Source organism: Paroedura picta, chromosome 5 (assembly GCF_049243985.1).
Source record: "Paroedura picta isolate Pp20150507F chromosome 5, Ppicta_v3.0, whole genome shotgun sequence".
NCBI classification, from domain to species: Eukaryota; Metazoa; Chordata; class Lepidosauria; order Squamata; family Gekkonidae; genus Paroedura; species Paroedura picta.
The window spans coordinates 96,153,762-96,179,763 of record NC_135373.1 but is presented as its reverse complement, the minus strand read 5'-3'; the positions used below and the strand labels follow the sequence as shown (position 1 = coordinate 96,179,763).

General features: G+C 43.5%; 1 protein-coding gene across 2 annotated transcripts; it reads right to left on the bottom strand.

Moving 5' to 3' along the window:
• Positions 1–254: 254 nt before the first annotated feature.
• Positions 255–24,637, bottom strand: ERP27 (endoplasmic reticulum protein 27). Of its 2 annotated transcripts, none has more exons than XM_077339235.1 (7): positions 23,094–24,637; positions 21,609–21,709; positions 17,451–17,588; positions 11,282–11,398; positions 6,643–6,768; positions 3,816–4,013; positions 255–729 (listed from the first exon to the last, which is right to left on the bottom strand). In XM_077339235.1, exons 1-7 carry the CDS (start codon positions 23,209–23,211, stop codon positions 682–684), a joined length of 846 nt encoding a protein of 281 aa, XP_077195350.1. In that variant the 5' UTR covers positions 23,212–24,637; the 3' UTR covers positions 255–681. The 2 variants fall into 2 exon arrangements, with proteins under 2 accessions (XP_077195350.1, XP_077195351.1); XM_077339236.1 differs by having other exon boundaries at positions 23,209–24,635.
• Positions 24,638–26,002: the final 1,365 nt, after the last annotated feature.

The window sequence follows — 26,002 nt, the reverse complement described above, 5'->3', positions numbered from 1 at the left end:
GAGGTTGGTGGGGCTGAGAGAGCTCTGAGAGCTATGCCCGGCCCAAGATCACCCAGCTGGCTGCATGTGGAGGAATCAAACCTGGTTCTCCAGATTCGAGACCACCACTCTTAACCACTACCTCACCTTGAAGAGCTGCGTTTGGGTGCTCGAAACATTTCATTTCTATTTTTCTCTAAATAAAACATACCATGTAGGGAATAATGAGACAATGGCAAGAATGAGAAAAGCCATTAGATATGTGTCCATCCGCACTTAGTATCACTTTAATGAGGTACAATATTAATGCAACATGAATGTAGTTACTATCAGTCTCATTCTAATTACACCCTTCTGTATAGCTTTATTTAGGATGGCACTTCTAGGTATCTGATTCATTGAAGGTGGGATTGCTTAAACATGCCCAATCACGTAAGAGACAACATTTCCAATGTCATGGCCAGATCCCACTAGCCCACACTGCAGTGAAGCCCTAATTAACAAATAAAATGATGGAGCTGGTTAAATGGAAATGAGGTCATCACTGGATATGGAAACATGTTAGAGTATTGTGGAGCTCAGTTGGCATGATCTGGCATCCTTCTGTTGTTTCAGTGTTTCAAGCTTGTGTGAGTCAAATTATTTTCCACCAAAGCAACAGGAACTATAACGGATCAGGGTTGTTTTGGAATTGGAATGGAGTCACAGTTCCTGTTTGAAGATCTTATCTTCTCGTTTAAGACTCTCTTCCTGAAACAAAACAGAACAAGGAAAATGATGTCAACATCATGAGGTTAGCTGAAGAGGGGGAGACGTAAGACTTGCTAGGATTACCAGTCCATTCTGATTTACCCAGCATCATTTTCACAAGCCATCTTCAAACAGGGAATCTCTCGCAATACATCTTCATGAAAAATGCTCAGATAAAGAACTCAGCTGAAGGGCAGAAGATGGTGATGAATTCTCTTTCCATACAAAATTGAGGTCCTGAACCCCAATTCTTGTCCGAAAAAGAAGTCTGAATAAATATTTATTTTAAATTCACCTCTTCCATGAGATGGGAACAAGAGATTACTTTTGTGTTTTTATGATATCAACTCATCTTGAGGAGACCAATAATTTCACTTCCTGTCTTGAAAACTAAATTCAAAGTCTTGTTCCCATCAGGACTGTGTTAAAGAATGGGCATGCTGGGCAGTTCCCCCGGGGGGCGGGGGAGGCGATGAGCATAGGGGCCCCATATTAATCTATGTGCGTATGTTTGTTTGTTTGTTTATTATTTGGATTTGTATGACCGCCACTCTCAGCAAACTGGCTCACAGCGGTTTACATGCATGTAAAATCCAGATCCAATCCATAACAATAAAAGAACAATATCAACAGTATAAAACTATCTCCCCATAAAATAACTCTAAAACTCTATAACATTACAATGGCAGTAATAATTAACAACTAACCTCATTTCCCAAACAGGGAACCACTGGGTCGGTCTAGAATCAGGCAGATCTCAAGGAACGGAAATATATCAGAAGGGGCTGATGGCAGGATGGCTCAGGCACAGTCTAATACGGGCCCAACCCCTAAGCGAGGGGGAACCCAACATATTAAAGATTGTGATATGTGAATGGACACATTGCTGCACAGCTTGTTTTTTAATGTTTAAACACTGAGTTTGTTGGAGGTATCGATAAATATGTTTAATTTTATGAATAATTTACATTTTTATTCCTGTGAGTGGTTGTGAGGGTAGGGCCCAGTGCACTGCTTTGCCCGGCGGCCTATAATACTGTTGCGTTGAGTGAACAACAGGAAAACACAGACTCAATTTCCCACTTGGCTGGGAGCCGCCATCCTTTTTGGCTGTGCCTCTTAAGGAAATAATCCAGCATTGCTTTATCTCATCTCCCAACCCTCTTCACATGATTTGACGTGTCTGTCCCGCCACTCCTACACACATTTTCAACATAGGTCCCCAATTTTCCATGAGTCTAAAACTTCCTTCCTAAGCTTTAGAAAAGAATAGTGAAACAACAGAACCAAAAACAAGCTCTGCAGCCAGAGGAAACAAATACACACTGAATATGATCATTCCCAGCTGTCCATTTGCATAATTTATCCCAATCTTAGAATTTCAGGTTTGAAAGATTAAAAAAAGAAAAGGAAAAGATCTCTAAACCTTTTTTCACAGAGTTTTTAAGAAGCAGCAGCAATTTTGCTTTGGTGAGATGACTTCATACAGAGAGGAATTCCACAGGGGGCATTTTCCCCATAATTGATAGAAATCTATTTCCCTCATGGATTTCACAGCTGCCCCGAGGCAGACACATTCTGTAACTGAGGCCCAGGAGGAGATGTAGATAATAACACACCAGACTAGGGTTGCCAAATCCAGCTTTGGAAATTCCAGGAGATCTGGGGGTGCAGGTTGCAGAGGGTGGAGTTATGAATGGGGAGAGAGCTTGACAATTACTGTTATCACTTCAAAAGAAGAACTGGAAGGAAGATCCATAACACAGTTTATTTCTGATATAGCAAGAGTGGGTGGATTGTTGGAACATGTTCTACAGGGGGCACTGGAGAAGATGTGCATTTAGCATAGTTAGAATAGAAACTTCCTGATGGTTTTGAATAATTTCCTTCTGCTTCCTGATTGGCTCAGTGGGAGACTTCCTGCCCCTTTGAGCACACTTCCTTGCCTCTAGAACAGACAGACAGACAGACTGACTGACTGACTGAATGAATGAAGAACAACAGCTAGACTTAAGTTAGATCTCTCTCTCCGCTTTCTATACAAAATCTGTTTCCCTTCACAATAAAACTATTCCAGTAAACTGAGCATACAAACTTTGCAGAGGTTTTCTGGTTGGGCTATGGGGCTATTCGTATGACCATTTCAGGTTGCAGTGACAGCCATAAAAATCTGCTAGCTCCCAGTGTCCTCATCCTGTCATTATGATAACGTTGAGATTACATTACTGCAATGCCTTCTATTTGGGGCTGCCCTTGAAGACAATCCAGAAGCTACATTTGTTACGGAATCCTGTGGTCAGAGTGTTGACTGTAGATGGTCCCATAGACCATATCCCTCTAGTCCTGTTCCATCTACATGGCTTCCAATTTGCTTCTGTACCAAATTCAAGGTGCTGATATTGACAGGGAGATTAGTCTGTCTCCATTTATCAGTGTCTTTCATCAGCAAGACCTTTTATGTATCAACTGGCAGTAGTCACTGGCCCTCCTTCTCCTATTGTTTATGTGCCTTTAACTCAATTACTATATGATTGTGACTGTATTTTTATTTGCTCAAATGTTGCGACATTTTTTATGTTTGCCTACTTGTGAACCCTGATTTGGTAGAAAGGTGGAATGAAAATGTTTGAAATAAATAAACAAGCAGAAATCTCAGTTTTTGGCAGAATACAAAGATGTCACCTCTTGAGTATTACCACCCATGCTTCAAAGCTGGACCTGAGTCTGCGAATGGTTGTAGATGTACATAACTACAGTGCTATAGGAGATGGAAACTTGAATCCATTCTTCTATTCCACTTGGAGGAGAGCAGCAGAAGATGGGCCTGCAGGGTGAAAATATCTTCCTGGTCCTGGTTTGCATATTGAATTGAAAATTCTCTGTTTGTATCTGAATGCTCTACTTGAGTAGCCAGACAAAGGAAGATAAAAATTAGACGCAGGTGCAAGGGATGCTATAACTCCCACCAGCTTTTGCAGGAAAGAACCTAAATACTACATAGAGAGTGGAGCAGGGGCACAGGAACCTGGAGAAATTATGATATTTCCATTGGCAAAAGACTGGGATTGTACACAACAAACACGCACCGCCTGTTTCCTCTGTAAGAAACGATTGCAGAAGTCCTTCACAGCCTCCAAGGAGACTTCGCCCAGGGGCAGCACATCCTGCTCCTCATCTGGAGTATGGTACAGTGCCACTGCCGGCAGCTGGGATTTCTTCAAGTGGAAATAAGACATAACTCGATCATTGCCTTTTGCTTGGCTGTCCACCAAGATAAAAAGAATCTGCAAGGAGCAAATGGATATTTGTATTTATATTACATTATATTATCTGCTCTAAAGTTTGCTCAGCCACTTCCTCAGGATTGTCCTATCTCATAAGTCCCCAATATGCATTAAGCAAGAGAAAGAAGTAGAGAAGAGAAAGAAGAGTTGTTTTTTATACCTCACTTTTCACTACTCAAAGGAGTCTCAAAGCGGTCTACAATTGCCTTCCCTTCCTCTCCCACACCCCATTAGGTAAGTGAGGCTGGAAGAGCTCAGAGAGAAACTACTCTGTGAGATCAGTTTTAAAAGGACTGTGACTTGCCCAAGGTCACCCAGCCGGCTGCATGTGAGGGAGTAAGGAATCAAGTTTGATTCTCCAGATTAGAGGCCACCCCTCTTAACCACTACATCAAGCTGGGTTTTATGCTTGTTAAGTGGAATTCTATACCAAGTAAACTATGGTGATTATAAGAAGGTACCTATTCAAAAGGCCATACTTAGGTCTACAAGGAAAACGAATATGCTGGAATACCTCCCAATCCTTTATGAATAGGCCTAGCCATCATAGCAGCCATTTTGTGATTGGTCCCACATTTCCATGACGGTCTTTTCATTGTGATTCTACCTATTCTTAAAATTCAAAAAAATGTCCACAGGTTCAACAGTGTTCAGTCCCTGTGGTCCTGCCTGTGCTTTCTGACAGATCTATTGAAACATCTCACAACTCAGGAAGACTACGACACCCATTCCTCCATCACAAACCAGTGGCATCGTAGACAAGATCCCACCTGTGGCCATATTTAAAATGCGAGGAATAGATGTTTCTTTGCATCTCCAGAACGCTATTGCATCTTTAATATCTGTCTGGCAAGGAAGAATTCTTCAAGGGCCAAAGCAAAACACAGAAAAATTGAATTGTTTTGAACTTCCCCAGCTGCCAACAGGACAGGAATGCTTTTCAGATCAGGTGATGGCGATCTAGACAGAATGACTTATATGGGAAGAAACTTCCCTGCATGATCACCTCTATGTCCAGCATAAATGGAGGCAAAGGGGAAAATCTGGCATGCTGGTCAGACCGTTATGAGGCTGTGCCCTTACTGTGTTTCAGCATAATACCTTCAGGGACCTTTAAGGCACAGATGGTTGGACCTGCTCCTGCCCAAACTTACAACTGGCTTTGATTTTGAGTCTTCTCACCTATTAAGACAATATTTGTATTGAAATGGTTTGGATTCAAACAGGTGGGAGAAATCATTTTCATGAGATCACACACAGGTGGCTGTCAAGGCCCTGGTGTTTAGGCGGGTAAATGAAACAGAGCACAAAAACAAAACAACCCCCCCCCCCAGAGCTTTATACGCCTGCAATTCTGGCTCAGTGTCCTCATCACAGTTCACTTGGCAAGCTCAAGAGAGTGCTGTGCTGTCCCTTGAAGAATGTTCTTAAGGTATATGGAACATTCAAAGACATTGGAGGGATGGAGCAGCCACTCAAGTTTCCACCATTAATGTGAGCCCCAGATACATAATAGAATTGTTAGTTGCTTGTGAGTGCAGGAGGAAAATAAACCCAGAATGTGCCATGGAATATCCAATACTTCTAAAAGTGGCTTCTAGTATTAAACCCAAAGTGCCCCAAGAGCTTTGTTTCCATTAGTGTCACCAATATGTAGGTGTCCTATATGTGCCCTCTATGGTCTGGGATCAGAGTCTCTCAAGGACCATCTTCTCCTATACATTTTGGCTTGGGATTTAAAATGACAGGGAGAGGTCTTCACTAAACAAGCTCATCAGAGAGGGCCTTTTCAATGGAGGCTCCATGACTATGGAACAACCTACCCAGGGAGGAGCATCTCTCACTTCTTCATAACAAACCCTGTAAGGAACAAGGGATCGGGGAATGATGGCTTGCCCAAGACCACCACGTAGGGTAGCTCTACCCTCAGGCAGGATGAGGAGAAGCTTTCACAGCAGTGTAGAGACTTCAGCTAGGGGTGCCAGGTGCCATGCATTGAACCAGACAATCCAACTGAAAACATACAGGGCATTTAAATGAGTGAAAAAGCTGGACTGTCCAGGTCAACTGGCAACATGACCCATGCTGTCTGAGGTGGGAGGAGGCAGCACCAAGCACAAGCATGAAGCAGCAGCCTCTGCTCCTTTGTGCTTGGCTGGGGGGTGCTCTTCCAAATGCTGTTTTCACTGGGAGAAGGCAACACCATGCCAGCAAAAAAATCTGGCAAACCGCATTTAAATCCAAGTCTCCCCATAGCCAGAAGGCCACATTGGAATTGCTCTGTCACGAAGCCTACAGTGAAATTGATGTCTTGATCTTTTGTTCTCTCTGCTTGGCCTGGGGTCCTGCTTTTAATGCTATCTAGGATTGCCAGCTGTGGATTCAGAAATACTTGGAGTGGGTGGGTGTGATTTGAGGCAGGGACGGACTTCAGTGAAGTATAATGCTGTGGAGTCCATTTTCTCCAGGGGAACCTGTCTGGAGATGAGCTCCCTAGTGGGATCTGGCATCGTGCTGGAAGGAAGGGTTTGTCATGTGCATCACATGGTTATCTGGAGACCACAAAGTGGCTGCCTTTTGGACTCCAGACAGTGACATTGCAGACTGCTTTAGCGTATTGTAGACTCACCTTTCCCTGAAACAAATGGGCTGCTTCACGATACTTGTGCATCCTCTCTGTATGATTAGGGGATGTTTTGTCAGTGACCAAGAGAAGGTGGGTTTGAACAGTGCTGTTGAAGAGGCCAATTGCCGTCTGACGAGAGAGAAGAGATGAAGCCATACGGGGATTAGAGATATGAAATCTGAAACACTGTTGGAGAGCTGAGTCCCAGAGCGTTACACATTCAAAGCACAAGGCCAGCCCTCAGAATCATGAGACAGAGTACAAACATGAGGAAACAATTATGGAAAGGAAGGGGGAAGGAGACATGTTAGGAAGAAATGACATTGTGCAGGTATGTCAGTGATTCTTTTCATGAACATTTTAAAACAGTGCAGTTACTAGGATTGCAATATAACAGCAAGGACTGACAGGGGAAGGGGGAAGGAATTCTAACCCTCTCCCAATTTGTCTTTTTCCAAGCAAAATCACTTCCAGCTACCTGCTTTTACCCCGTTGATGACAAATTAAGGTATTTAGCTTTTCTCTTCTGCACATACTGTTCTTCCCCTTAAGATCATAGACCCAGCACTTGCATTGTACAACTATCAGGAAAAAAGATCACAGACCTATATTGTACTACTTGAAGTCTACAGAAACAACCAGAAGATCTGGCTTAAAATGCTAACTAAGGCAGAATTGAGAGAATCAAGGTTGTTCATCATCCTAAACACGGTTATGCCCTTCTAACACCGTTGAAAGAAATACCTTGGCCCTTTAGCAGCCTGAACAGAATTAGAGGAAAGCAACTCCCCACCACCACCACCACAACCACCATTTTGCTGCTTGAGTTTGGTGGGAAGAGGAGGGGTATGACCTGGGACTCTATAGCAGGAGGAGGGAACCAGCAAAAATCACTCCCCTCAAGGAACAGAATGGCTGCTCCATCAGGCTGCCTGGGAGCTGACTGGGATAGAGCTCTGGGGTCGAAGCAAACAGGCTAGTAAAGTTGTCATTATGCTTAGGATGGCACACTAGGGGTTCTTTTCCTCGTTGTAACTTTGCTCTGCTTAATTTATCAACATCTAATTGGTGATTATTGTATATTACATATTATTTGTAGTGCTGAGAATTTTTTAAACATGCTATCATTTAGAATCCCAGATACAAACATAAGCTAAAGTCCTAGATTGAAGCAAAACTCAGGTCTTGCGCAACAAAACCCACATCCGAAATTCATGCTGAGATTCAACACTCAGAATGACAAAAGACCAGAAATTTGAATGAATTGATTGGAGGTGTCAGATCCAAATTCCCCTTTCCCATCCATTTTAACAGTGGCTCTTGGCCTACCCTTCACTGCTGCGCTGGTAAAGGCATGCTTTAATTTGCAGCTCAATTTTATGCATGTTTATTTGGAAACATCCCACTGAGCTCAATGGAACCTATTTCCAAGTAAGTTTCTGTAAGGCTGCTGTCCTAATTGCTTGTTAATCATGAAAATGTATGTTCCTTGCCACTTTAAACAAATAGTCATCGTCACTGAATTACATGTTCTGGTAATTTCTATGATTTGATTAGTCTAATTATGGATTTAATAAAGTTGCTGATTGGCACAAAGTGTTCTTCTGCGTCAGACTGCAAATATTTGAGGCCAGGGACTGAGCGATGGGGGAACCCTATGAAAGCATTGATGCTGATCCGGGGGCCAAGAACACACATGTCCTACCACTGCCCATACCATTGAGAAAACCCCTGCCGAGGTCTGGAAAACATCTGAGCGCTGGTTTGATCTGTGTTTGGCAGCCCCAGAGCCAAAGCAAAGTGGAGGTTAACACAAAACGAAGATTTCTCTGTGACCCCCCTGGAGACAGGACGAGTGAGCAGCTGCACACACTGGGCCTCTGTGAAGACTGCAGGCAGACTGCATAGGCTCCAGTGGGTGGATAATCTATCATCTGACTTTCCTCCCCCCCCCCCCAATCCACTTCCTGGACTTCAGCAGCCTCTCCCACAAGCCAAACAGGGCTTGGAGAGCCAGCGACTGACCCACTGCCTCACCAGGTGCCATGCAGCAACCACAGAGAGAGAGAGAGAGAGAAAGAGAGAGAGAGGTTTGTGTCAAACTCTGCCAGCTTTTCGATGAAAAAGAGGAAAGTGTGAGAGGATGCCAGGCTTTAACAAGGAAGAGGTCATTGAGTGCCTTTCGCTAATAGCCCTCCCGCTTGAGTGCATGGAGATTTTGGCACTGCAGGAGGTCTAGCATTTCATCTCTCATTCCGCGTACAGAGCCAGGACTGAAACAGCACACTGGGGATGCAAGAAAAGCTTTGTGGGAGTATGGCCTTTCTGGGCAAAGGAGACAGCAGAATGGCGAGAGCATCGGTACCCATTCTCCAGTCCACCTGCACAGTGTGCAGGAATCAGAGCAGCTGCAGGCTTTTCCTCATAGGCAAGCAGCACAACTGAGAGGGAGCACAGGTACCACACTGACACATCTGGAGTGGAAGGCTACAGGCATGGCAACCCTCAGGCTGAAATCTGCACATGTTCTCTGGCTTTGCCCCTCATCCAGCGGATATAAGCCATCTGCAACAAGGCTGTACAATTTGTGACCTGGCAAGCTGAATGCAATGCTCACCAGGGCCGTGACAAACCTTTGAGTTTTGGTGGCTGCCTCAACAGCAAAACCACCATGGTTATCAAGACAGTGGTAGGCCCAGATAGATGGTTGGTGGGATACATTTGGCTCAGAGGCAGCATAAAAGACCTCTTTGCCTTCCTCCACAAAGAACCAGAGTCTCATGTTCTATCTTAGGACCTGTCGACATGGGAGCATTTTGTACTCTTAATTTAGCACCATAGTGCCAAGCAGCCTCTATAGCTTGTAGCAGTTTTTAGCAGCTTGGAGTGGAACATCTGCTGTGCCCCTCTGTGGAAAGGAACAATCTTGGCCTAGCTATCTATTCTGGTGTTTTCTAGTAAGATTAATGTTCCATACAGACCCCTTAAAGGCTTCTGGGGAATTTCAGCCAGGTTAACAGCAGGAACACACCATCATGACTATCATCCTGGCTTGCCATTCATATCTGAGCCTTGTTTCAAGGGCTGGTTTGATCTATAAGGGACTGAGGTTGGGGAATCTACAGGACCAACTAGGTAAAGGTAAAGGTATCCCCTGTGCAAGCACCGCGTCATGTCTGACCCTTGGGGTGACGCCCTCCAGCGTTTTCATGGCAGACTCAATACGGGGTGGTTTGCCAGTGCCTTTCCCAGTCATTACCGTTTACCCCCCAGCAAGCTGGGTACTCATTTGACCTACCTTGGAAGGATGGAAGGCTGAGTCAACCTTGAGCCGGCTGCTGGGATCAAACTCCCAGCCTCATGGGCAGAGCTTCAGACAGCATGTCGGCTGCCTTACCACCCTGCGCCACAAGAGGCTCTTAAACCTGCATATCCACTCAGCTCTCCTTTGGAGGCTCTTCTCCAGCCCCTCTGCCATCAGAAACAGGACAGGTAGGAACAAATGATAAAGCTACCTCCATCATGGCACACCCTGATTTTTGGGAAATAGATTCCCCTCGGTTCTTTCTTTGCTAGCTTTCGGCACCAGGCAAAAATCTTTCTATTTGGTTGGACATTTGATGCAGTTGGATTTCTTCTTCAGCTGACTCAAGCTGAGTTTTAGGTTTTATTGGCTTCTGGCTTTGCTTCATACACCTTTTGCTGTCTCCAGTTCAGTTGGACATTTGAGCTGTTTGATGCTATCTTCTGGTTGATATTACACACATCCAAATCTCTTGGTAATTCCATACCAGATTGAAGTTGTGTGAGTACAGGCATCATGAGGAAGAACTTATGGCCTTATATAGAAGAAATCTTTTGCCTAACCACACAGCATAGGAGAGAACAACACCCGGTTGTAAAAATGTATATAATACTCTCTGAATGTGTGTTATGTATATTTAATGTATTTTCAACCACTGAGAAAGGTTGTAGAAGGTGAAACATGTCTGGTTTTATGCGATTCATGGGATATATTAATCCACCAGGAATGTCAGGCCCCTAATGTTTTTAATTTCATATGGGCACACTATATAATAAATAATTTTATTTGTTGTAGCTTGACTCTTTTGACACAAATGGTAAGATTTTGAGCTGGTTTCCCCTCTTTTGTTGTTTGTCCATTTTATCAAATCAAAATATTGTAACTATGGTGGTGATGCCCTATATTATGGCTAATTGAACATCCCTGGATTGTGTATAATTCTTCTTGTAACACATTGCAAAGGATTATGGTCAGTTTCCTATGCTTTGCTTCCAAGTTCCCAACTGAGGCTTGGAGAAACTGAATGCATCTGAAGTTTCCCTAAAGAAACATCTGAACCAACAGTCCTGGAAAACCTTTTTTCCACCAGCCTGTTTCCAATATGCAGTTTCTTCTGCCTGGCAAAATCCGAGCTCAGCCATTCCGGCTACATAAATAAGTAACATTGCCTGGAGTCAGAGGTTGTGATGCCTTTCCATATTCAAAGTAATTGTTCCCTTGCTTACGAGAGGCCTGTCTGACAAGAGACCGTAATTCTCTTGTGTTTGCACTTGCAAAATGAAAGGGTGAACTGAGTAATCAGACATATAGACAAGGTTTAGAGAAGCTATTAATTACCAGCGGGTTGTACTCGGTCACCCAGCGCAGTTCATGCATCCGAACAAAGCGTCCCAGCTTGGTGGCATCAATTTCTTTGCTGTCTCTGATTTCCAAATCTTGCCTTTTGTTGTCTACCTGCAGGAAATCAAATTGCCTTACAACCAGTCATTATAATTCCCCAGAACAAGTGCTGTGAGCACAAAGGCTGGTCTGCTCACAGGATTCTTGGCCAGTTCTTTTGTTTTAAGATGTTATTCCTAGATACCTGCCAACCCTTCATAAATGCTCTCACCCCCAGTAGGTGCCCCACCTTTTGTCCTGTGGGGAGCACCCTCACCTTTTATATTGCCTAAGACTTTCATGAGGACTAGTAGGCAGAGCTCTCCTTTTGATTCAACTGCTTTCTCTCCTTTTTGCCCTGGCTGACTGATCTGGATCATCACCGAATCTCTCAGGATGTCAGAGACTGTGGTTATCAATTGCCTTAAACTGCCCTGAACTCTGGAGACATGGAAATTAGCTGACAAACATCTGTAGGAGCTCTGGCTGGAGGATCTGAAGCCAATCTAAATCTCTCCCTTTTGAAAAGATTCATCTGCTCATTTCATTACTTCTAAAACTAACAAACATTGGCACAAGCATGTATGGCTTTCCTGGAAACATTATGCAAGCAAGAAATCTCTCCAATAAAAAACAGGATTTTTTTTCCAGAAATTTTTTCAAAAGATCGAGTACCACAAACACACCATTTTTGGCAAAACTTTTCCCATACATCTTTCTATATATTTTTTTTTACTGATTTGTTTTTGACAGGCAAGAAAGAAACAAGAACTCAAAGCATATCTCAAAGAAACCTGAATCTCAACAGAACCTCTCAACAATCAGGTATTAGAAGGGGAATGAATCCTTTGTGACTGCTGTTTGGAAAATAGTTTGGAATAGATACATGGACTAAATACATCATAGTTTTTGATCTAACATGCGGCTATTCATCTTCAGGCCATAGACTTGAGGGCTACTTCTCTTTCTAGCAGTGGAGTGAAATCTTCTTAGCTTCATGGAATTTTTTTTAACATTAATTCTCATATTAATCTCATATGAGCCAGAACACATAAGTCCCTGGGAGAGTTCCAGAGACCACCAAAGTCAGTAGAAAGACTCTCAGTGAGTTCAGTGGGGTTGGAACAGGCTGCAAGTTTGCATTTGAGAAAATGTCTGAGAAAACATAGATCACCCTATTCCAGTTCTTTGCATATTTTGCAGGCACATAAAGAAATGCCTGTGCTGTAGAGTCAATATATATGCTCAATAATCTAAGTAGGAGGCAAACCTCCTCAAGGAAATTGCTAGGGGAGAGTATCCCCCCTCCCAAAATGGATTGAGCCAAGAGGATGACAGCCCAAATCTGTTTTCCAATTATGGCCTTCAGGCCATGCTGTTGATCATGTGCAGAGCACCTCCACCTCTTACACATCCCCATGAGAAACAAAGGTATTTATTGTAGGCATTTTGTCAATTTGGGGGGGAGGTATGCATCTTCACACTGTATTGATAAATATTTGCTCCCAGCCCCTGCCTCATTTTCTTTCTATATTTCTTCCAGGTGTATTTGGGACTTTGGTAGGAGATCAATGTTTGCTGGACAACTGGCATGTGTATTTATACCCTTTCTACCCAGTTTAGCTCCAGTGGCACCCATTTAGTTTCTTCCCTCGTTCGTCATACAAACCACCGGTGCCAGGAGAGATGGGAATCAAGGAGGGTATCTACAAAATAAGTCTTCTGCACTCAAATCCTCTTCTTGAATTAACATCATGTTTTAAAACAAAGGAACTTTTGAAGCGTTGCTGGAGGATAACAATGATGACCAAATGAAAATAGTTCAGAGGAATCTTGTTTCAATTTTTAACACCTGTTGAAATTATGTAAGGTGCTAGCAGACAAATAATGAATCATTCTAAAATGCTTTCCAAGGGAACACTGAGAAAAATCTATATAATCTGAGGTACTTTGAATTGTGATTTCTCAAGTAGTTTACCAGCTGCCTTAAATGCCTGGCTCAGAGTATTTTAAAATGGCAGATCCATGTAGACCAAATGCAGTTAGGAATACCTCACATCTCTACAGTTATAAACCATATATTCCTGAATGTTCAGTGAAAGTAGCACCAATTAATCTGGCTTGCATAGGGATGGACCCCTGTAGCCTTCTCTTTTCCCCACACCTGTGATTTGTGTTAGAATAATCTGATGTGTGCTATGTGTCATCAAGTCACTTCCAACCCTATAAATTGATGCCCCCCAGAATGTTCTACTGCAGAATGTCCTGCACGCAGGTCTTGCAAACTGAGGAGGGTGGCTTTCGGTTGGCAGAGTTTAACTATGCAAAGGAGAAGCAGCTTACAGAATAAAATAGTTTTACTGAGAAAGAGAAACAACTTTGTACAGAGAGAAAGTCTTAGCTATCTAACTGTTCTTCTTCATCTGAGGGCAAACAGGGAGTAAATATACTCAAAGGAACAGGAAGTCTCCAACTGAGTCAATAAGGAGACAGTAAGACCGTTTCTGCATTGGAGGTTTCATGCCAGGCTGCAGGCTGGAGTTTTGGCAGGTTGTGGCAGGTTGCCCCACCTCTTCCTGTACCCACGCGGGGGAGCATTTGGTCCGGTGCACCTCATCCGCCTCCGATTTGTGCTCCCGCATGGGAGCTGGGGCAGTGAAGTTCCCAGTGTGTAAACGGTCTAAGAGATTATTTGAAAACACCGGGAAGTTTCTAATCTAAATATGCTACGGTAATTACTTATCTCCCCCAGTGCCCCCTGTAGGATATTCTTCATATGTTGTTGAATCACGCACACTGCAGATCTTGCCTATATCAACACCTCCTGGATTGAGTCAATCCATATTGTCTTGGGTCTTCCTCTTTTCCTGCTCCCTAGCCTCAATGATTTTTAGGGGCTTTTCGCACGCCTTCAAAATCGCACAATGGTTGCCAATTGAAAACGCTACTGATTTGCCATTATGCACAACGTCGTTGACAATCTGCCACACACCTGAAACCGATCCGCAAAAAGCGCTTCCTTGTAGCGCTTTCAGGGAAATCCCCAAAAGTGGATTCACCCTCCAGAAAGCGCTACACTCCTGCAACCAATCTGCAACACTAGCGGGAAAGTTCTGTGCGTTACCATTGTTGTGGTTTCTACAAAGTCCCTCCCCCTGGCTCTCTCCTCTGATCTTCCGGCGAAGCGATCGCCATTTTTTTTTCTCCGAGCGAGCGAAGTTCAACCCACCAGCAAGCCTGTTTAGAGGCTTCCCCGGCTTCAGTCCCTTCCCAGAGCTGTTTAGTCACTAAGCACAAACAACAGAGAAGCCCGTTTGCTGATGTATTTTCCCTTTATTTTTTACACTGTTTTCGGCCGAAAATCGGGCCCGTGAGGGGGGGGGGTTCCACTTGGGGGGAGCGTGGCAACAATGAAACGACAGCTCAAACACACCTGCCAGCTGATGGGTCTCTCCGTTGCAACGAATCAACACATATTCGCTGCAATGGGTGTGTTTTTTTTAAAAAAAAAACCTTTCTTAAAGGGAAAGGGGCTGTTTGGGAGCATGCTAACGGCTGCCCATTGGCTGCTTGACGGCCAGGGGTGGGACGAGCTTGGCAATAGCGCTTCCTTTCTAGCAATTTTTGCTGAGACCGGAAGCTTGTGGGAAACGATAGAAACGCAACTGGATTCCACTACAAAGTCAGGTATGCATAATGACGAATTGCACTATTTTAAATGGTGATTTTTCGTTCAGCAAACAATTTGCTACAAGGATCCCGGTGCGGAAAGCCCCTTAGTTTCTTCGGAACATTTGGTCTAGAACCCGCTGATTTGTATTTTGGTGGTCCATGCTATCCATAAAACTCTTCTCCAATGCTACAGTTCAAAATAATCCATTCTTTTCCTAATCTGATAAGGCAATATAAACTGACAGTTGCTCCAAAACACTAACAGGTCAGTCCTAAAGAGAATGACACCCTTCTAAATCTATAGAAGTCAGTGGACTTGGCTGCTTAGGATTGCCCTGTAACTAGCGAAGGAAATTGCTAGTAACATAGCTATGAAGCATAGCTGCAAAGACACCCTGTACACAGCTATCAATTGAAATTTTCGGCTGACTGGTGGGGTCTGTGTTTGTACACCCCCTCCGTTCCTTCTCCCAACTCAGCCAGGAAGTAAATAGAAGCGTTATGAGTTTTGCCACTTCTCCCAGAGTGGGGGCAAGACTTCCTGACCACAGCTAATTTGCAGATGTGATTTAACATCAGCATCCAGCTATTTTAAATTCCCCATTATTTCATGCTGAGGCAAAGGGAAAGGGAGTTGAATATAAATAGCAAAACACCCAGTCAGAGGGGCCAACATGCAGGAAAGGTATGTGTGGGGAGGCGGGAGGCAACAGAAAGAAACAGCTACTGGAGAAGAGCCAAAATCAATCATCACATGTAATAGGGGCCCCCTGCCCTGGGGCATGTCTGCAGGGGGCATTGTTCAGAAATCAGCTTATTCAGTCATATAGGGTCATAGAATCATAGAATAAAAGAGTTGGAAGGAACCTCATGGGTCATCTAGTCCAACCCCCTGCACTATGCAGGGCACTCACATCCCAATCGCTCATCTACTGTAACCAGCCACCCCCTTGAACCTTCACTGAATCAGCCTCTCCATCAGATGGCTATCCGGCCTCTGTTTAAAAATTTCCAAAGACAGAGAACCCACCACCTCCCGAGGAAGCCTGTTCCACTGAGAAACTGCTCTGTCAGGAACATCTTCCAGATGTTTAGATGGAATTTCTTTTGAATTAATTTCATCCCATTGGTTCTGGTCTGTCTCTCCGGGGCAAGAGAGAACAATTCTGCTCCATCCTCTATATGGCAGCCTTTTAAATACTTGAAGATGGTTATCCGCCCTTGAAGAAGGGTCAATCCATGCATGCAGAAATAGCATGGTTACAGATAGTGAATCACAGTACAAGACAGTCACCTATTAGCATTGGATCATGGCTCCCTCTCACTATCCCCCCTTTTTGAGAAGTCCAGGGGGATGGATAGTTGTTTTATACTGCCATGTTTCTTCCTTGTGTTGTAATTTAAAAGTTTTAATCGGGTTTTATTGGGTTTTTTAAATGGACTATTGTAACCCAACACGAGGCGGTTCCGGGAGTGGCAGGGAATAAAAATGTAAATTATAATAATTTTAATGTTCGGACATATTAAACAAGCAAACAAACAAAAACACCACCACGATTTGCTGCCTGTGCAAGAAAGATAGAGTCTAGTTACCCTGGTCTTGCCCTGGGATCTTGTCAGATCTCAGAAGCTAAGCTGGGTTGACCCTGGCTCCTTTTTGGAAGGGAGACCTCTAAGGAACACTGGGGACATGGTGCCTTAGGATGTCTCTTGTGTGGCAGCCAGGCAACCCTAGGAGCTCCTGGTTACACCACACATACGCCCTACAGTGAAAAAATAAACCAGGCAGACAGATAAATAAAAAAATAAATGTCCCAGCCTTTATTCAGCCATGGAAGGTTGCTGCTTGCCAGGTGCTATTACACTAAGGGAGTAATCAAATATGCTCTTCCCTAATTCATCCCCCACAGTCTGAACTGGCAGGGTGGGTTGATATTTCTACAGCTGGTTGAGGACATCCCATGCTTCCTTCATAATGATCTTCTTCAGAGGCAAAACAGTCTGCCTGGAAGAAATGAACTTCATGGAGAAAGAAACTCCCATGCCACATTACATTTCTTTTCCTAATACCCCTTCCCCCATCACCTACTGTTTAGTACCAAAGGGGTGAAAAATTAACTAAAGAGTTCTTTGGCACCTTAAAGCCTAACAAATTAATGACCGCCCTGACAAACTGCTTCATGCACTAGTCTGAAAACATTCTCTTGGATTTTCCAAAACAGGAAAATGGGCTGTTTTCTTCACTCTTTGCATATATAGTACGGAATATTTATCCATGTCTTTCCAGTGTCTTCCAGATCTCTTTCGGCTGCTATTTGACATATATCCCCATATCTTCCCATTAAGAGAGTATGTAGTAGACCCACAGACACCACCTGAGGTAAAGGAAAAAACAGTGCATTCAGAAATACTTGTGGTAAGGAGCAAGGAATAAGGCAAGGAGAGGAGGACTTACCGCACGGAAAAGGGAAACCGTGCTTACTGTGACATTATAATGGACAAGAACATTGGAGCTGGTGCAGAGTCCAAACATTACATCTTGCACATTTTGTACCATGGTGAGAAATTCAGAAGCTTCTGGTAGCTCTGAATCCTGAAGGGAAAAAAACATAGCAAGGCTTAAAGAACCTCTGCATGACAATTATACAATGGATGAAAACCAGTTTAACTGTCATGGCTTCCCCCAAAGAATTCTACAAACTGAAGTCTGGTAAAGGTAAAGGTATCCCCTGTGCAAGCACTGAGTCATGTCTGACCCTTGGGGTGACGCCCTCTAACGTTTTCATGGCAGACTCAATACAGGGTGGTTTGCCAGTGCCTTCCCCAGTCATGATCGTTTACCCCCCAGCAAGCTGGGTACTCATTTTACCGACCTCAGAAGAATGGAAGGCTGAGTCAACCTTGAGCCGGCCGCTGGGATTGAACTCCCAGCCTCATGGGCAGAGTTTTCAGACTGCATGTCTGCTGCCTTACCACTCTGCGCCACAAGAGGCTCTGAAATCTGGTAAAGGGTATGAAATCTCTGATAATCTTTTTAGACTTCTTTTAGGAAAGATTAGCAAGCCAGTTTATATGAGATTTATTATTGATCTCATATATATACATACTTTCCTCTTGGTCCAAGGCTCATGCCCGGTGAGGGGGCAGGGGGAAGGGAAAATCAGGACAGAAATAGAAGCAAAAAATACTGGATGGGGAAGGGAGAGAAAAGCATAACAAGAGAAAAATAAGCCCAAGAATGTAGCTGTGTTAGTGTATGCCACAAAATAAAACAGGAGACCTTTGGGGCTAGTAGGATTTCATCTCACAAAACCCATTCCTATTTGGCCTGGAGCATGAAGACACCAGCTATCCTGGGTCTCCAAATGGCAAGGCACACACCACACACACACCCTGACTCCTAATGTCCCATCTTTTCCCGGGTGCTGCCACCAATTGCTCTGGCAGAGTACGTCCTCCTGCTAAAAGGATTAGTCGTAACTCTAGCAGCCATGACTGCATAGTCATGTAAATACTCCATCATGCTGTGTCTTCTACGTTGCTCATATCAGCACATTAGTTATGGCAAGCTCCAGCACCTGATTAGGCATGTTTACACCATCCCTTTACATCCTTACTTGTTTCCAGAGAATTTATGACCTCACCATTAGGACCCCATCCCCCTATTGTCCTGACACAAAGGGAGAAATGTGAATGAGCCTCCGGGCTTTTCCAGTCTTTGTCCCATCAGTGAGACAGGCTAGCTAAGGTATGAGCTGATATAGTGTTTGTCTCACTCCAGGCCGAGTCCTTTGCATCTCTAAGCCATGACATTGAGGTGCTCTTCAATTACATAGACCAGGGGTAGTCAACCTGTGGTCCTCCAGATGTTCATGGACTACAATTCCCATGGGAATTGTAGTCCATGAACACCTGGAGGACCACAGCTTTACTATCCCTGACGTAGACGCTTTAATATTCATGACAGAAAAATGCGTGAGTTGTTTCAAAGATGTTTACACCATCAAGATCAAATAAAAAGAGTAATCAGTAAAGTCAGAGTGGGTGAAAAAATACTAAATGAAGACTAATACAGCAACTAGTAGGTGGTGAGATTCTACCCTCAGATGTTCTTTTTAGACATTTTCCTGAAGCTGGAATTTAAGAGGGAAATGATGCCATCTAGTGTCCATTTATTTTTGTACATGTTTCTCCGTGGTCGTCGCCCAAGAGGAATTGAAGTTGCCTTACTGCCTCATCAAGATCACTCTGTGATTCTACTTTGACAGGCAGTAGATCTCCAAGGTCTCAAGTGGAGGCCTTTCACATCCCTTGCCGTGTAATTGGAGATGCCAGGGATTGAACCTGGGAGCTTCTGTGTGCAAAGTAAATGTTCTGCTTCTGAGTTACTGCCTCTCCCAGAAGAAAGATTTGAAATCAAAATTTCCCAGCTAAAATTCATCCTGTTATGGGGGGGGGGGAATCTAAGGTGGAGCAGGCAGAATTTGAAGAGCCCAGAGGACAGGAGGAACAGGTCTCCAAAATATGTGAGTATATTGTAGGGTGAGGCAACAACACCTACTCATTTCTCCCCCCAAACACACATTCCTTCACTAGACTTCAATACTAGCCCATAGAACAGGGGTAGTCAAACTGCGGCCCTCCAGATGTCCATGGACTAGAATTCCCAGGAGCTCCCTGCCAGCGAATGCTGGCAGGGGGCTCCTGGGAGTTGTAGTCCATGGACATCTGGCGGGCCGCAGTTTGACTACCCCTGCCATAGAAGATTACTGACACAATAACAACTGTATTGCATCAACCTAGCAGGTAGGCATAAAAAGTGTCGCGCCCCCCCTTTTTTTTTTTGCAATGACAAAGCTTTTTTTGACACACTTGGGAATGCACTGGTGACTGAGAGCTGTGCAAAAGCAGAGGTATGTATGAAGAAGTTTTTATTGAAATATAGGCATTTTGCTTTTGAACTGTATAATTTAATTGCTATCTAATTTACAGAGGGATGGCCTCTGGAAATGCATATTTTAGAGGGTGGGCTCCAAATCAGATACCTTTACATTAAAAAGACTAGTTGAAGTAGCCCCTATTACCACCATGTTTAAAGGTAAAGGTAAAGGTATCCCCTGTGCAAGCACCGAGTCATGTCTGACCCTTGGGGTGACGCCCTCTAGCGTTTTCATGGCAGACTCAATACAGGGTGGCCTTGCCAGTGCCTTCCCCAGTCATTACCGTTTACCCCCCAGCAAGCTGGGTACTCATTTTACCGACCTCGGAAGGATGGAAGGCTGAGTCAACCTTGAGCCGGCTGCTGGGATTGAACTCCCAGCCTTATGGGCAAAGCTTCCAGACGGCTGCCTTACCACTCTGCGCCACAAGAGGCTCTTCTACCACCATGTTTATATACATTAAATACATTATATTTATATAATATATATAATATATTAAATATAATATATTAAATTTATATTTATTTATTACTTCAATTTATTGACCGCCACTCCCAAAGGCTCATGGCAGTTCACATATGTCTGACTAAAACCCCATTAAAACCCATCAAAACCCCATTAAAAGGACTATAACAACTATAAATGCATAACTTTTTAAATATATGCTCATGTTTATTTATTTCTTAAATTTTTATAAAGCCCTCCCATATGGCCTAGGTTTTTTAAAACCTGATTAGTTGCCTCACTGGTCTCATACTTTGGCCTGGGTGTAACCTGGCCTCTGAGAACACCTTCCTTGGTTAAGATGATTCCATACAATTAACCTAATGGTCAGTCCTAGAGGAGATCAGCCCTGACTGCTCTGTAGAAGGCCAGATCCTGAAACTCAAATACTTTGGCCACCTCATGAGAAGGAAGGACTCCCTGGAGAAGAGCCTAATGCTGGGAGCGATCGAGGGCAAGAGAAGAAGGGGACGACAGAGAATGAGGTGGCTGGATGGAGTCACTGAAGCAGTCGGTGCGAGCTTAAATGGACTCTGGGGAATGGTAGAGGACAGGAAGGCCTGGAGGATCATTGTCTGTGGGGTCGCTATGGGTCAGACACGACTTCCCAACTAACAATAACAACATGTTTTTTGGGAGGGAAATCAGGATTTTTCTTTGCCACCCCGGAAGCCTTTTGATTTTGATTGTATACATGAGTGCTTTCCTCACATTAATTTGACCACTAAGGAAGACCTCTCGGGGTCAAAATGCATTTGGTCCATTCTATGTTGTTCTATTCCATGTGCAGCTAGACATGTGATGCTTTTAAATTATGATGGCTATGTTTTTAATGTGTTGAATTAGTACAATTTATGTAATAAATATTTGAAAATGTTAAAAATTATTTTTGCAGTTCAACCTTTGGGTTCCTAACTTTTCTGGTTAGGTCAGGTTTTGGTTTCTCTTTTTGGTTTTGCTCCAAATCTTAGGCCAGTCTAGCAATTGGCCAGCATCATGTGGATCATACCTGGCTGCAAGCTAAGAAGGGTAAAGAATAAGATGCCAACTCAAGTAAGGTGTTGAAACTGCAGGAAAAAGCAGGCCCTCTGGCAGGAGGGGTCATGACATGAAGCCAATACACCTGAGACAAGTGTGCATCTTACAGCCCCTGAGGAATCTCAACAGACCTGGAAGAATCCAATGACAACCACTTCTGCTGCCTTGATGAACGCATGTGTGGCTGCCACATCCTCCAAAAGGACTGGTTCCTTCACATCTTCTGCAGTGCCTAGGGAATGGAAGGCACCCATGGTATGCTCTTAGAGGGAAAAAAATCTAAACCCATCCACAAAGCCCACACCCATCCTTTCTGAATGTTCCCATCAACATCTGATCAGTTGCCTCATTGGTCTCCTCATATTTTTGCCTGGGTCTAACCTGGTCTCTGGGAACACCTTCCATGGTTAAGGTGGTTCCACACAATGATCCTTCTGCATTCCTGGTGAATCCTTTTTCCACATGAAGGAGCCAGCGAAATTAAAACAAGGGTTTCTGATTACAGCTGGTTTGTAAGAGATAAATAATTTGAAGAGGCCTATTGAGCTTTAATTAAATCCTGTATTGCATTGCTTACTTTTCTTGGTTTTTTCATTAGCCTCTTTTGGACTTTCAGATGGAAGGGAAGATGGGCATGAAATATTATAAATATAAGATTCTCCACCCATTGCAGCTAAGATAAGCTGGCTATTGTTCTAGCTACACAGTGGCCCTGATTCAGCAGAAAGACAAGATATAATTGCACATAACTTTTTCTAAAAACCCAACCTTGGGCCACAGCAACATATCATATTGGGGGGTGGGGGAACCAGGAATTGTATTTTAATGCTTGAATTATCTGCAGGACAGGACAGGAGTGCTGTCTGATCCAGTCAGTCAAGGCATGAATACACCTGAAGCTGCCTTCTCCTGAACCAGACCCTTGGCCCATCAAGAACAGCATTGTCTCTTCAGACTGGCAGCAGCTCTCTAGGGCAGGGGTAGTCAAACTGCGGCCCTCCAGATGTCCATGGACTGCAATTCCCATGAGCCCCTGCCAGCAAGTCTCTGCTAGTTACTTCTTTTCACAACTGAGAAAAGTGTATGCATATCACTAACCTTAACAATATTTTTATTCCCCTTATGTTTTTGTAAATGGGAATTGATCCCAAAGGGCTGATAAACTCAGTTTATTATTCTAGAAAGGCATATGTTTGTGCTAAACATCTTCATTATGCTGCATATTTGCTGGGTATCTTCATGAAGCTGTTTACTAATTTACTGCTAATTTATTCTCTCTTTCTTTATACATGTATTCTGATTATTTCTATTTCATTGAGGAAACTTGCATGCACACAAAAGTGCACACTTTGTCGGTCTTAAAGGTGCCACTGATCTCAATTTTTTCCCTGTTACTTCAGACCAACTCAGCTGCCCACCCTAATCTATATTTGGGGAAAACAGACCTCCTCTTTGCCCCAGGGCTACCCCAACATTCTTGGTCGATTAATGCAGCACCCCACTTAGAACAAGTTGACCAACCTCTGGATGAACTCCCCTTCTCTCCAAGCTGTTGCATTCTGTGTCCTCCTGACTCCCCAACTGACTCTTTGCAATTCACAATGTTGATTTCTTACCTTGTGGCATCAGCTCCTTCCCAGAACATCCCAACAGGAAGACCCAGCTGAAGAGAAATACAAGGAAGCCCTGTGAGATGCAGGTCCCCATTGTCCTGCCTTTCCCCCTCCTTACCATGCCTTCTGCTCTAAGCTTTGCAGACAACTCGCCAGATGCTTATTCCGTTGTGTCAACACCTTCAACTGTGAGAGAGAAACACCTGTCAATGGTCAAATGTGCTACAGAGATAAACACCTGGTGGAAAGGCAGGTTCTCACAGCCTTTCTATTCTGCACAGCCCAGTATGCATAGGTCATTTCTTTAGCAATGACTTTATATGTACTGGACAGAAACACTATTACATGGGCACCACAAACACCTGAATCATTCATTAATCTGACTTGCATCTTATTCTGCAGCTAAGAATGCTTAAAGGTAAAGGTATCCCCTGTGCAAGCACCGAGTCATATCTGACCCTTGGGGTGACGCCCTCTAGCATTTTCATGGCAGACTCAATAAGGGGTTGTTTGCCAGTGCCTTCCCCAGTCATTACCGTTTACAGCAAGCTGGGTACTCATTTTACCGACCTCAGGAGGATGGAAGGCTGAGTCAACCTTGAACCGGCTGTTGGGATCGAACTCCCAGCCTCATGGGCAGAGCTTTCAGACTGCATATTTGCTGCCTTACCACTCTACGCCACAAGAGGCTCTAAGAATGCTTAGCCGGCACCAAAGCTGGTTGCCGTAGAGTTGCCTCTCAATTCAAGAAATGGTGGTGGATCTTTGAAACGGGGAACTAAAATGTTTTATGCGACGACGACGACAGCAAGACTAGAATTGGCCAAGAAATGGAAAACGCAAGAACGACCCTCGACAGAAGACTGGCTGAATAAACTAGCTGATTTTGCCAAGATGGCCGAACTGACACTAGTAGTGAACAGAAGAATAGAAGAGGCCTTTCAAGAACAATGGGGCCCTTACCTGAACTATTTACAAAGGGGATTAAAATGGGGAACCAAGTGTATCAAATGAAGAGCATAACTCTCCTTTTCTGTATTAACAATGTAGATTGCATGTATCTCACTGTCTTTAACTCTGGAAAATAAAATAAAAACTCTCTATAAAAAAAAAAAGAAATGGTGGTGGATCAGTCTATTCAAACTTTATCTATGAAATCTGAGTAAATGTTGAACAAGATAATGGGAGCAAGCATTCATGGGGTTTTTTTGTAAATGTCACATCAGAGAGTAAGTTGCCAGGGAGGGCTAATTAGAGTCCATATGCATAAGTAATCGATGAATGCAGCTAAGACTAGATTAAAGCAGTTGGCATGACCTGCACATAGCAGCAAATTAGTATACAGGTTTCTCAGTTTTGCGATTCTTGATATCAATTTGTGCCCATTTATCCTTTGGCAGGGGATAAATAAAAAATCCTTTGCGCCCATTTATCCTTTGTTCACCCTGTGTAGAGAACTGAAGTGCACAGTTGACATTTAGTGGTATATACAATGTTAGAAGATGAGCAAGTGAATAAGCCTGAGTTGGTGTACTTGGTGTTATTAGGTTCAGTTATTGTGCTTAGCAGTACACCAAAAAAAGAGAGGTAATTTTCAGGTTCTGGTATACTGAATCCCCAAGATATGGGTACTTAACAATATTCCTAAACCTCAATACTGGTATGGTATTTGGAAATAATCAGGAAAGGTGAAAGCTTTGGTTCCATGAGTCCAAGGCTTTTAACAGGATCGAGGTTCACGCCAAACCAGCCTGCCTGCTGTAGGACTGGAATGGCTGCAGGCCATTTCACTTCTTTGCATTTGGAAGGGAAGACGTTAAATGGATCAATGGATTGCTGTTGGCCATTTAAACTAAGCTACTTGATGGGTCCTCTCATCAGCTGTTAGGTTTAAATACAAAATACTGTTTACAAAAACTGGAGACTGTCTTTCAAAATTCATACCATGTATCAATAAATTACATTAACAGTCATTAATAACCTCCAAAATCTTTGACTCCCAGGCTCGGTCAGATTCTGAAAAGTCTTGGTCAGATTCTTTCATTGCAGGTTATCTTTTCTTGCCTGCTAGAAATTTTCCATGGAGTTGCAATGTCACTGGCTTTTTACACAAATGTTCCATAAGATAAGAGTCCTCTTATAAACAAGTTAAGACCAACAGAACTCCTGGGTTTGTTTTCCTGTTTTGAGTATCTTCTTCTAGAATCAGGTGGACCACAGCCTTGCACAAGAATGTCTTAAAGCATGCTGTCTAATTTCCTAGCAACCATTTTTGGGAGCAAAATGGACAACTGGTCAGTGTAGGTGAATATGATTAAATAAAAGCCCACAAAATTCTGCTTTTTTTCAGGCCAGCTATGCCAGTAGAATCTGTGTTTGGCATAGAAAAGGTATTTGGGAGGGGGGAAGTATTTGCATAAACCAAATGTGCATACCTAATTGTGTTATCTGGGTATATGTTGCAGCAAAGTTGGCAAGCTCCAGTACCAGTGCTAATGTTCAAATTAGATGTTGCATTATTGTGGATGAGGAGTTGGGGTGGGGGGGCTGTCTGTGTGTAAGAAAAGGTTTATCCCCAAGTACTTGTGAAAGCAAACTATAATTAGCCAGCAAAGGTTGTAAGTCACCAAAGACTAGATGATGTAAACTCAAGACACACAGTACTACATAGTAGAATGTATTTTTCCACTAATCTGGAATCAGTCAAGAGGTAAGACATCAACTGGGCCTCAACGTTCCAGGCATCTGTCCTAAATTAAAAAATGATAATATCAAGAAATGTGCTTTGACTCCTATCTTAAGTTGACAATTCACAGAAGTGCATTGAAAGAGCTGCCCTAGACCTTACTCTTTGTAGTCCACTTGATCGTGTGACCACTTGATCATGTGACCAGTTTCTCCATGGCCATCTG